This window comes from Haliotis rubra, unplaced genomic scaffold (genome assembly GCF_003918875.1).
Source record: "Haliotis rubra isolate DU_JTF1 unplaced genomic scaffold, ASM391887v1 Scf753, whole genome shotgun sequence".
NCBI classification, from domain to species: Eukaryota; Metazoa; Mollusca; class Gastropoda; order Lepetellida; family Haliotidae; genus Haliotis; species Haliotis rubra.
In genome coordinates this window covers 280,278-291,954 of record NW_025767472.1, presented here as the reverse complement: position 1 = coordinate 291,954, position 11,677 = coordinate 280,278, and the positions used below count along the sequence as shown (strand labels likewise).

Here is an 11,677-nt window from a genome sequence, read left to right as displayed (position 1 = left end):
TTCCCAAGGTCAGGTCGAAGCACATGTTGCACGGGAATAGTGCCTTTTGTGTGACCTTATCTGATTATCTGAGAGGTCATTGTCTTAGGGCTCCATGCTCGTCCTCTTACGGGAACCAGACCATGTGGTTTGGTTTCTTGGTCGTACAGAGCGACAACTGAACATCGGTCATATATATTCATTTGCTGGAGGAACGTTGTGTAAATATTTAAAACGACAGATCATGTCATCAGACACATATATACACATAGAAAAATGTATTGCAACACCTATGATTAATATCTCCCTTGAAGGTCAATTTATCCAGACATTAAGTTTGCGATGGTTAATGGTAACACATTAATACTATGAAAATATGAGACGCTGCGATCCTGTTTTCCATGGGTTTAAGTCTAATATACCATTCTGGCTATTTTGTTTTTGTACATGCTAGAGAATTCGTACTAGATATAATAGAATGGTCCTCAGTATTAACGATGATGATGATGATGACGATGATGATGACGACGACGATGATGATGACGACGATGATGATGGTGACGACGACGATGATGATAATGATGATGATGACAACGACGATGGTGGTGGTGGTGATGATGGCGTCGATGATGACGACGGCGACGACGATGGTAATGATGATGATGATGACGATAATGATGATGATCACGACGATGATGGTGGTGATGATGAAGTCGATGACGACGACGGCGAGGACGACGACGACGACGATGATGGTGATAATGATGATGATGACGACGACGATGGTGGTGGTGGTGATGATGGCGTCGATGATGACGACGGCGACGACGGCGACGACGATGATGGTGACGATGATGATGACGACGACGATGATGGTGACGACGACGACGATGATAATGATGATGACGACGACGATGGTGGTGGTGGTGATGATGATGAAGTCGATGACGACGACGGCGAGGACGACGACGACGACGACGATGATGATGATGGTGATGATGGTGATGATGACGATGTCGATGACGTGACTAAGCATGTAAGGCACACAATACTCACAGCAATTTTATTCAGTTTATTCCTGATAGGTAGATAGTTGTTTTGATTCTTCAGCAGGACAAAGCTCTTCATGGCTGCCTCGAGGGCAATAGCGATGTGGTCCTTGGTCAACACGTCATTGTTTATGGACAGCTTGCTGTACGGGTTCATGCTGGGAGGGTCGAAATCCCCCAACTTCATTCGTGTGTTGATCAAAGGCTTCATCTGGTCCCGGACAAACGTCTCGGATATTTTGCCTTGCTTGACCGCATCAGCTGCAAACGTGAATGTGCATACAGAAGATCAAGGTTATCGCTTGATAATCAACGGTTATCGCTTCATCAGCAGCGTTTATTTCTTCCTTAGCACGGTTTACGCTTAACCATCAACGGCTATCCCTTTATCATCAACGGTTATGGCTCCATCATCAACTGTTATCGCATCATTATCAGCGGTTATCGCTTCCCCACGGATGGTTATCGCATCATTATCAGCGGTTATCGCTTCTCCATCAACGGTTATCGCATCATCATCAATAGTTATAACTTCTTCAGCAATGGTCATCGCTTCATCAATAGTTATCGCTTCATCAATAATCAGCAGTTATCGCTTCATCATCAACAGTAATATCAACGTTATCATCTTCAACGGTTATCAACGGCTTAATCATCGCGGTTATAGCTTCAATCGCGGTTATCGCTTCATCATCAACGGTTATCGCTTAATCATCAACGGTTATCGCTTCATCTTCAACGGTTATCGCTTCATCAAATGCTTAATCATCAACGGTTGTCGCTTAATCATCAACGGTTATTGCTTCATCTTCAACGGTTATCAATCTCAACGGTTATCGCTTAATCATCAACGGTTATCGCTTGATCATCAACAGTTATCGCTTTATCATCAGCGGTTATTCCTTCCACATCAGCATTTTCCCTGTGTCAGCTTCACTGCTAGGAACATGCATTATATAGACTGACGTACAAAAGAAAGTGTACTCCTAGTGGTTAGGGATAGTTTTTCCAATGATAACGTAAATACGTGTTTTGATTGGAATTTACAAGTTATCAACACTGGTTACATGTTGCCAATACGACACAGATTCTTTTACAGTGTTAAGAGTGGAACATCATGAAAATAATCTCAAAACACTAGTTGTGTACTTTCTTTTATACGTCAGTTCATATTCATCAGGTTCACCGGAAGACAATCAATACTGAATGGAAGCTTTACGGTGCCCCTAACACGTATTTAATATGCAAAATTAGGAGATATTGTTTAAAGGTGAAATTACAGGAACATTTACCTTTGTGGGGCAATGTGTGTGATTTATTATGAATGAATATTTCTGAAGAAGTCAAACGCCTGAACACAACATTGTGAAAGCCATGCAGCACGTATGAATCAGAAGATATATATATCTCTTTATGATTCACCCTATCCCCTATTGGGCCATGTGGTAGCATGGCTGTTAAAGCACTCGTCACGCTTAAGACCCGGGTACAATGTGTGAAGCCCATTTCTGGTGTTCCCCACCGTGATATTGCTGGAATATTCGTAAAAGCGGCGTAAAACTATAACTCACTCACTCACCTTGTCCCCTACGATTCTGACATTGTATACGAGATTCAATACCATCCATTATTATTATTTTTTAATCAACCAATATCATTTAAACCAAATGCAAAGCACTTAGGCTGTCCGTTGTTTTCTTCGTGTTTCCCAGCTCACTTCTTTCTGACGTGGGGGCGGTGGGGTAGCCTAGTGGTTAAAGCGTTGGCTCGTCACGCCGAAGACCCGAGTTCGAATCCCCGCATGGGTACAATATGTGAAGCCCATTTCTGGTGTCCCCGCCGTGATATTGTTGGAATATTGCTAAAAGCGGCGTAAAACCAAACTCAGTCAGTCAGTCTTTCTGACGTGAAAAAAAGATGTGTGAAGCCTTTCCTGGTGTGCCCCGCCGTGATATTGCTGGAATAGTACAAAAGGCGGCGTCATATAACACTCACACTCTCTTACTCACTCACCTAACGTCAGATACACCCTATCAGAGTCTCTCTCCACTTCAATGTTACAACCAGCCTTCAGACAGGCAACGGCGGCCTCCATCTTGGTGTGGAAGTAATGACGCTTTGTGATCATGCTCTTGATCTCGCCCGAGTCAGCTATAATGTAACCGTCAAAGTTCCATTCTCCTCGGAGGATGTCTGTCAGGATCTCCTTGTTGGCACACGCCGGGACGCCGTTGACGCTGTGATGGATATACTAATGGTCAGGTGCAACCAACAAAAATAAACATAATTAAAACACAATTATCATTTATTCATAACATATAATATACAATTCTGATTATGAAAAACAAAACAAATAAAATTAAAAGCGTACAATCGCAAATCAAAACTGCAATATTTTGTACTTGGGTTAACTTCCCAAGAAACGAAGCAGCCGGGATACCGAACCCAGTCAGAGCGGGTGGGCGTGCACTTAAGTGTAACGAAGTCTTTCATTGGCTGGTTCATTTGCCGATACGTTCGGGGCTCTTTGTGTTTGTATAGAGATGTTGGGTTTTGTAAATACATGCTTATTTTTTATGTATAACATTTTGCAATCAACAGACATCATAACATGTTATGTGTACAAGTATCACACCTGCCTGTCTGTGTTAATTATTTCATAATGTGACATAGACGGAACTCAGGTGCACGAGCCATAAATCAATGCGTTTTGTTTATGGTGTACAGCCTGATAGGTGTTAAGTTCAAATTACGTGTGGTTAGTGATCGAAGTTGTGTATTGCATATTGTCATTAGCAGACAGGCAGGCAGACACATAAAACAATAAAACAGACATTCAGTTTTGTCTGTGACAGAGGCATTTCTATATCACAGTTAGACATTCTGACAATGCTAAATAATGGCGTTGCTTTTAAGTATCGAACTGAGAAAGTGACTCGGTAAGAAGAACGTGTGGTGAAATAGTCAAATGACGTTATATAAACAGTTAAATCGGTAATCTACTGTCATAACATATAAAAAGCTCGCGCCTGTGAAATATCAACGAAACATTAGAAAAATAGCTCACATTAAAGCCTACTCCGAGTACTCACCGCCAGCGAAGGTTTTCCGTCTTAAAATGTCAAAAGCCTCACTGGTTGACACATATAGCTAAGTAGATCTAGATCCTTAACAAGGTGCTTTTATGTAACGAGTAGATTATTTACTACTTGTTGTGTACACAACCAGGATTAAACTACTCATACTCACGACCTTATAATTCGGGCATCCCGCTTAAGCTGCGCGAACCATTTTAACCGCGCATGCGCTATGAGCGCAGCGCGGCACAGCTCTTGAAACCACTTACAGCCGGGGTCAATTTAGTGAATCATTTGAACTCCGATTTCGCGGGGTTGAATTTGCATTTTTGGTAATTTGCTACTGTAAGTCCACACAGAAATGTATCAGAATCTGCACAGTTGTGTTTTGCATGTGGCCTTTAATATTGAAATAACCTCAGGACATATTTCATAGGTAAGCTGGATTGCAAATGAGTATCCTTTTATTTTGGGTTTATCGAATCTTTCTTCACATCTAAAAGATGCAGTCACCAGATCACGAAAAGATGATCCTGCCTTGCTAAGGGGTGCAATTCTTAATGCACATCTTAATGAAGCGGCTTATGCTTGCAACAAGACAAAATGTGTCTCGTGTTCTGAAAGGGTTATCATTAATTATTCGTCTAACACAATGATATGACGTCACAATGTAGCCAAAACATACTCACAGGTTATAGGAACAGATCAGGCTGGACGCTCCTGCCTCTACACATCTTCTGAACGGCGGGAGGAAATACGATCTGAAGTCGCGTGTGCTCACCTGGTTCAAGACAAATGGTTCAGGTGAGATCGGTCACTTCGAAGACTAATGCACTTACGAGGGCTAAGTTTCGCAATCACATAAAACTAATTATACTCATCTATTTGTCAACATGATATTCCTTCATACTGACACACGTTTGGATACACGTTTTGGTTAGAACTGATCTTCAGCAACCCATGCTTGTCGTAAGAGGCGACTAACGGGATCGGGTGGTCAGGCTCGTTGATTTGGTTGTCAAATGTTATCGTATCGTATGTTATCGTATCGCTCATGGTGTTAATCACTGGGTTGTATGGTCCAGCCTCGTATATTTACAGACACCCGCCATATAGCTGTAATATTGCCAAGTGCGGCGTTAAACAACAAACAAACAAACAAAAGTTGTAGAGTTTCGTAGAGGTCTTGGTTGTCTAAAAAGCTATGATATGACGTCACCGTCGAAATGGGTACAAGCAAGAGCGTTCGCATGTTTAGGAACAGGTGACGCCATTAGGTGGAAGGTGATGTATGCTGAAGAAGTCCAAAGCTGCACTCTTTGATTGCAAATGTATCAGGAACTGATTTTGCACTGGTACAGTGTCCTGATGGAATTACACACGTGTTCTCAGCTTTCCATGTCTCTTAATCTTACTGTCATCCCGAACTGAAAAAGATGTTCAGTATATGTTCGGTTTATTGTCTGGCCCTTTGGAAGGTTGTCTGACATGATGGCACCCTCTGCAGGCCAGAATATGGAAACCTTCCTTCCCTCTTTCATTCATTCATCCCTTCCTTCATTCATTCATCCCTTCCTTCCTTCCTTCCTTCATTCATTCACCCCTTCCTACATTCATTCATTCATCCCTTCTTTCATTCATTCATTCCTTCCTTCCTTCATTCATCCCTTCCTTCCTTCCTTCCTTCATTCATTTCATTCCTTCTTCCTTCCTTCCATTCATCTCTTCCTTCCTTCCTTCATTCATTCTTCCTTCCTTCATTCTTCCTTCCTTCCTTCCTTCATTCATCCCTTCCTTCCTTCCTTCCTTCATCCATTCCTTCATTCATTCATTCATCCATTCCTTCATTCATCCCTTTCTTTCTTCCTTCCTTCATTTATTCAGACATTCATTCGTATTTATCATCAACTTCCAGTCAAAAGAAGGTATTCACCCGTGTAAAAACAAATAACAAATGTGTATACAATGGTAATATATGTGATACGGCATGATAGTTGGATATATTTTTAACCTTACGCGAGTAGCGTTTCGGCGATTGGTGTGTAACGTTTTGATAACGTTTATAGGAATTAGGTCACATATAACTATTTGGTGTATACTTTCTCTTGTCCAAGAATGCGACCACACCCACATAAGAACCCAAGAATTTGGTTATCTATGTAAATATTTTATCCGATGTGTTCAGATTCCAGCCGTGGAACAGCATGGCATGTACTCACAGTCGGTCACAACAATCCAGATATTTCCAGGCCACAATAAATTGATTAGAAAATGTGCATCCTTGTCCCACTTTCAAACAGCTCATTCTTTTATCGCAAGGTTCGTGGAAATCTCCACGTGTGTTCCCTTCCTTCTGTCTGGGAATACAATCCATGCACAGTCATGCCTAACACACATCAATCAACAATGGTTGATAGATGCACATTCCAGCGAGAATCTAGTGATTGGGGAAAATATATGCTGCCGAAATAGAACAGATACTGGCACAAGTATTTGGATAAATTCAATTAAATTATATGAAAATAAGACAGGAAAAATCAACAACAAAATTAAAAAACCCACAGAAATAAAATAATAAATAAAATAATATAACAAAATTAAACGAAATTAAATATAATAAAAATAAGACAGACAAAAATCAACCAAGTTTGAAGGAAAAATAAACAAAATAATCAACCAAAATTTTAAAAAACACACAAAAAAAATATTTAAAAATATAAAATAATATAATATAACTAAATGAAACAAAATCAAATAAAATAAAAGTAAGACAGAAAAAAATTGCTGAAAATCTAATGATTATTTTCTCGTGGTCTGGAATTTAGTTGCCAAGAGATTCTTTCAAGATAGGGGACAACACAGACAAGGAGATAGGACAACAGTCATAGACAAGGCAATTCTCACCGTGGGGTCATATTCGTGCCTGTTCACTGGCCAGTCTTCAGGGCCTCCCGACAAAATGTAGTGCTTGCACCCAGCACTGGTCCTCAGGTAGCGGTGGTCCTTTCCGTGGAGACCTTTCACGTGGATGTAGCCGAGCTCCCCGACGTGGAAGGGGTCCTCCCCGAAAGTCTCCTGAGATGATAATATGAGTGAGTGAGTGAGTGAGTGAGTGAGGATGATAATATTGATGATTGGCTTGTGGGTGGGTGAGTGAGTGAGTGAACTTATAATTCTTAAAATATGATTTGTGCTCCAGTATAAAGAATGAGTATGGTTTTACGGCGCTTTTTTGCTAAATTCCAACAATACCACGACGGGGGACACCAGAAATGGGCTTTATACCTTGTACACGTGTGGGGAATCAAACCCGGGTATTCAGCGTGACGAGTGGACGCTTTAACCCTGAGGCTATCCCACCGGAATGGAATGATGGCACCAAGGTCAAACATGAGACTACCGAGTCCTTAGTTTACAGTTGAGAGAGTGACACAGGGGTATAAGCATGAGTTCTGTATTAATTCGGTCCTCGCTCCTTATCAAACTAAACTGACGTAAGGTGTCCTGGTGTGGCGTTTCTTTTTTTGTTCAGTATACACAATCCATGACTTTTACCCAAAACAAATCGGTACTGTTTATAATTTACATTCAGTCTAAGATCGGCAACAGATGACGTCAACACAATGCGTGTGTAATTGTGTGTCTTGAATGATGACCTTGTCTGTTATCTGGGTCAATACCAAGGTCGTGAAGTTTTAGCATCACGACTGTTTATTTGGTTGTTTAACAGCACTCAGCAATATTTCATGTAAACTGATTTTCATCCGGGGTGATTTGGCAACACGTACACAATGTTCATGTGCACTTTTAAAACTAAAAAGTTTCCTTGGAAAACAATCCCAAAGCAGCAGGTGTATACTTTCTTTTGTACGTCAGTATATACGACGGCGCTGTGCGTGTAAATGATCCAGGTGTCCAGACAAGCGACAGAGATTTTCATAGCAACTTCCATCGACGTCGGATACTATGATACCAGTTTATCCATACTGACCTACCGGTTAAGTTATGGGCCCTTTTCTACAAACATATTCTGCTGCGGACCCCGTCTGACCCAGCTGTCCAGCTAAGACGAGGTCCACCCAATACCTTCCAAAAGCTTCACAAACCTACTTTTAACTCCAAAAATCAAAACCCGTGAAGGTCCGGGTTAGAATTGATCTTCAACAACCCATGCTTGTCGTAAGAGGCGACTAACGGGATCGGGTGGTCAGGCTCGCTGACTTGGCTGACACATGTCATCGTGTCCCAATTGCGTAGATCGATGCTTATGCTGTTGATCACTGGATTGTCTGGTCCATACTCGATTATTTACAGACCGCCGCCATATAGCTGGAATATTGCTGATTGTGGCGTAAAACTAAACTCACTCACTCTTAACCATCAGGGGGACGGGGTAGTGGGCCAGCCTAGTGGTTAAAGCGTTCGCACTTCACGCCGAAGGCCCCGAAACGATTCCCCACATGGATACCATGCACGAAGCCCATTTCTTTTTCTTTCTTTTTTTTTTCCTTTTTTTTATTTCTGGTGTCATGGGTGGTGGGGTAGCCTAGCGGTTAAAGCGTTCGCTCGTCACACCAAAGACCCAGGTTCGATTCTCCGCTAAAAGCGGCGTGAAACCATTCTCACACACTCACTCTTAACCATCAGGGGTCGCTAGAGATATCCACATGAATGAAAGTGTGTACCTGTCCCCTGCCCCACCGGGGGTCTCTGAAGACGTCGACGTTGGGGCTGAAGCAGCTGATGCCTCTGTGGATGTTGATACGTTCATGGTGCGCCACGAAGTAGTTGTGATAGGCCCGCACTTCAATACTCGTGGCCTCCGCGATCCGGTACACTAGGTCCGCACTGAAGACAAAGTCACGTGATCTCACGAACACTATCATGTGATGTAATTTATCATTTAAAAAGTTCGAGTAACATGTGGATAAAATAGTCGAACACATTTTTTGTTTTGTTTTGTCGTGTAAGCCACACTCTGTCTGTATGACAGCGGCCTGTACACTCGATCGCCGTTGTGTCGAAATTGAAAAGACCTACGGAAATACTTCGAGTTATCTGAGGTACGACATAACCGCAAAATGATGATAAATGCGGAATACGTGGGGACCAAGTTTCTACTTTAAAAATAAATTTCCACCCACCAAACTTCAAACACAACGGTGTTTGACTGGATGGTCGGGTAGGTGAGTGAGTTGGGTTTTACGCCGCTTTTATCAGTATCACAGTACTATCACGGCGGGGAACGCAAGAAAGTGAGTCCCATGTAGAGAATCGCACCGGGGCCTTTGGCGGCCTTGGGTTTCGTTTGTTCGCTTGTTTTGGTGGTTTTTAAAAAAATATTTATGTTGTTTGTTTGGGTTTTTTCTTGGGTTTACTGTTTTGTTTGTTTGCTGTTGTTGTTTTCTTTGAGGGGGGGAGGGGGGGGGGTTATTTTGCTGTCCCCGCCTTGATTTCACCGGAACAGTATGTAAAACAGCATACAATTACTTGTACTGTTGAGGAAAACATATAGAAGCTAACTATTGATTGGTAGCATGAGAAACTTGGTGTAGACAATTCCATGAATACAGCCCAATGAGGTTAAACAACATACGATTCCTTTCATATCACTTAAGTCAACCCGAAGTGGCATGTGTTTCAAGTTAACAAAGAGACTCACTCAAAGGAGGCTCCCAGTCCTATAAACTGAGGAAAGCCGGTAGCGTTCCTCGCGACATCCCCACGGCCGCAGTTGGTCCACCAGGAGTAGTTATCGATTCCCAGGTGTTTGATTGGTGGAGACTCACCTGACGTGTACAGTATCAACATCAGCAACAACACAAAAGACATCATCAACGGACAGTGGGCGTGTTCTTCTTAAACCTTGTGAATCCCAAGTTCCCTACTCCACATGCCCGGGTCGGACTATTGCTGGAATATTGCTGGAATATTGCATCAAGTGGCGTAAAACTCACTCATTCACTAACACCGCTGATTGTCATAAAGTTTTTAAGTCACGCATTGCACCCATGTGGGGAGTTGAGCCCAGGTCTTCGGTGTGACGAGTGAGTGAAAGACTGAATTGGGTCTTACGCCGCCTTTAGTAATATTCCAGCAATATCACGGCGGGGGGCACCAAAAATAGGCATCACACATTGTACATGTGTGGGGAATCGAACCCCGGGCCTTCGGCGTGAACCACAAGACTACCCCACCGCCCCCATAAATTCTTTGAAGATACATGTACATAAATGATGGTTGAGTATTGTGTAACGCCGCCGTTAATGATAGGTTAGTATTATCGCGATATACACGTATATTAGCACACCCAACGTCACATTTGTTGTCCAAGGTGACACTGTACAACCTGGAGAAACGTGAGGGTATGGTGCAGGCAAATCGTTATCAGAGCAGATCTCGGATTCGAACCCACAATCACAGGATCACTCAACCATGTCAGAACCTGTCTAATAGAAGAATAATGAAATAATTAGGATGTCTATGGTGTTTTGGAACCACGTTCAAAATGTTCGTGACTTTTTTTTCTTTTTTTTGCAAATGTTCCGTTGTATTCCTAAAAACAATCCAAAAGCTCAAGGTGTGTACTTTCTTTTGTACGTCAGCATGATTAAGACTTCAGCGGACTCACCGTGACCACTGGCCAATTGGACTTGAATCTCCTCCAAGGTCATACGACCGACGAGGTCATCCACCCGAGCGCTCCAGCCAAGATGGGTATTCTGGTACGGCAGAACGCCATGGACAACGTGAGCTGCTGCCACAGACACGACGATCACGAGTACGGCCGACATCATACGAATCACTGACAACAATTCTTGATCTTCGCAGATGACATAGCTAGGGGATCGGCCAAAGTATGCGTAGAATTTTGGTGTCAGCAGTTCTACATACCATGTACTTAGATAAAGGAGTGGCCAGGACCAATGGGCAGCTCCAGACAGGTTTGATTCAAGTCATACAACCTAATCTTCTAAACCTTAACTTCTAACACAGTATGTTTATCGAACTACCAGATCATGAATTACAGTGACTGACTTTACTTTAAGGCCGCGGGGAACGCCAGAAATGGGTTTCACACATTGGACCCATGTGGGGAATCGAACCCGGGTCTTCGGCGTGACGAGCTGACGCTTTACAACTAGGCTACCCCACCGCCCCTACGTTACTAGGGTTGCATTTGCACGAGATATTCAACATGAAATTAATTAGCATAGAGCATTATAAAAAAACAGTACAGTCATTGGCTTCATACAGGTATCGGAGCTTATAATGTTCACATTTTCCCTGTTCGGTCGATTTTTTCAGTTAAAAATACATACTGATACATACGTTACCAAGATATACGAAACAATGGCTTTAGAGCTTTCCTGACAACTTTTCTTGCTTCAAAATTTAAAAGACGCCATGGCTGTTTAGATTGTTCTTACAGGGAGACGTAGCATGTTTCCGCCATGTTCTTGAATAGACTCGAATCATTTGATACCCTTTAAAAAGGAGAGCTTGTCAGCATTTCACCAGAAACTCCGAGGTAAGTATTTGATATGATGGTTATTACATCATGCCCGAGTT

The 11,677-nt window shown here is 42.4% G+C and overlaps 1 protein-coding gene across 1 annotated transcript; it reads right to left on the bottom strand.

The window, feature by feature from the left end:
* Positions 1–106: 106 nt before the first annotated feature.
* On the bottom strand, positions 107–10,899 carry LOC124260188 (xylan 1,4-beta-xylosidase-like). Its single transcript, XM_046694446.1, has 7 exons — positions 10,737–10,899; positions 9,768–9,894; positions 8,791–8,953; positions 7,010–7,180; positions 3,042–3,279; positions 1,036–1,289; positions 107–157 (listed from the first exon to the last, which is right to left on the bottom strand). Exons 1-7 carry the CDS (start codon positions 10,897–10,899, stop codon positions 107–109), a joined length of 1,167 nt encoding a protein of 388 aa, XP_046550402.1.
* Between the last annotated feature and the right edge of the window lie 778 nt (positions 10,900–11,677).

Bases quoted from the DNA above. Each gene is read 5' to 3' on its own strand.
- LOC124260188 (XM_046694446.1), bottom strand. From the start codon at position 10,899: ATGTCGGCCGTACTCGTGATCGTCGTGTCTGTGGCAGCAGCTCACGTT. The intron at 9,895-10,736 runs GTGAGTCCGCTG...TGTACACGTCAG, and splicing joins CCAATTGGCCAGTGGTCACG to GTGAGTCTCCACCAATCAAA. The intron at 7,181-8,790 runs GTACACACTTTC...TTATCATCTCAG, and splicing joins CCCGGTGGGGCAGGGGACAG to GAGACTTTCGGGGAGGACCC.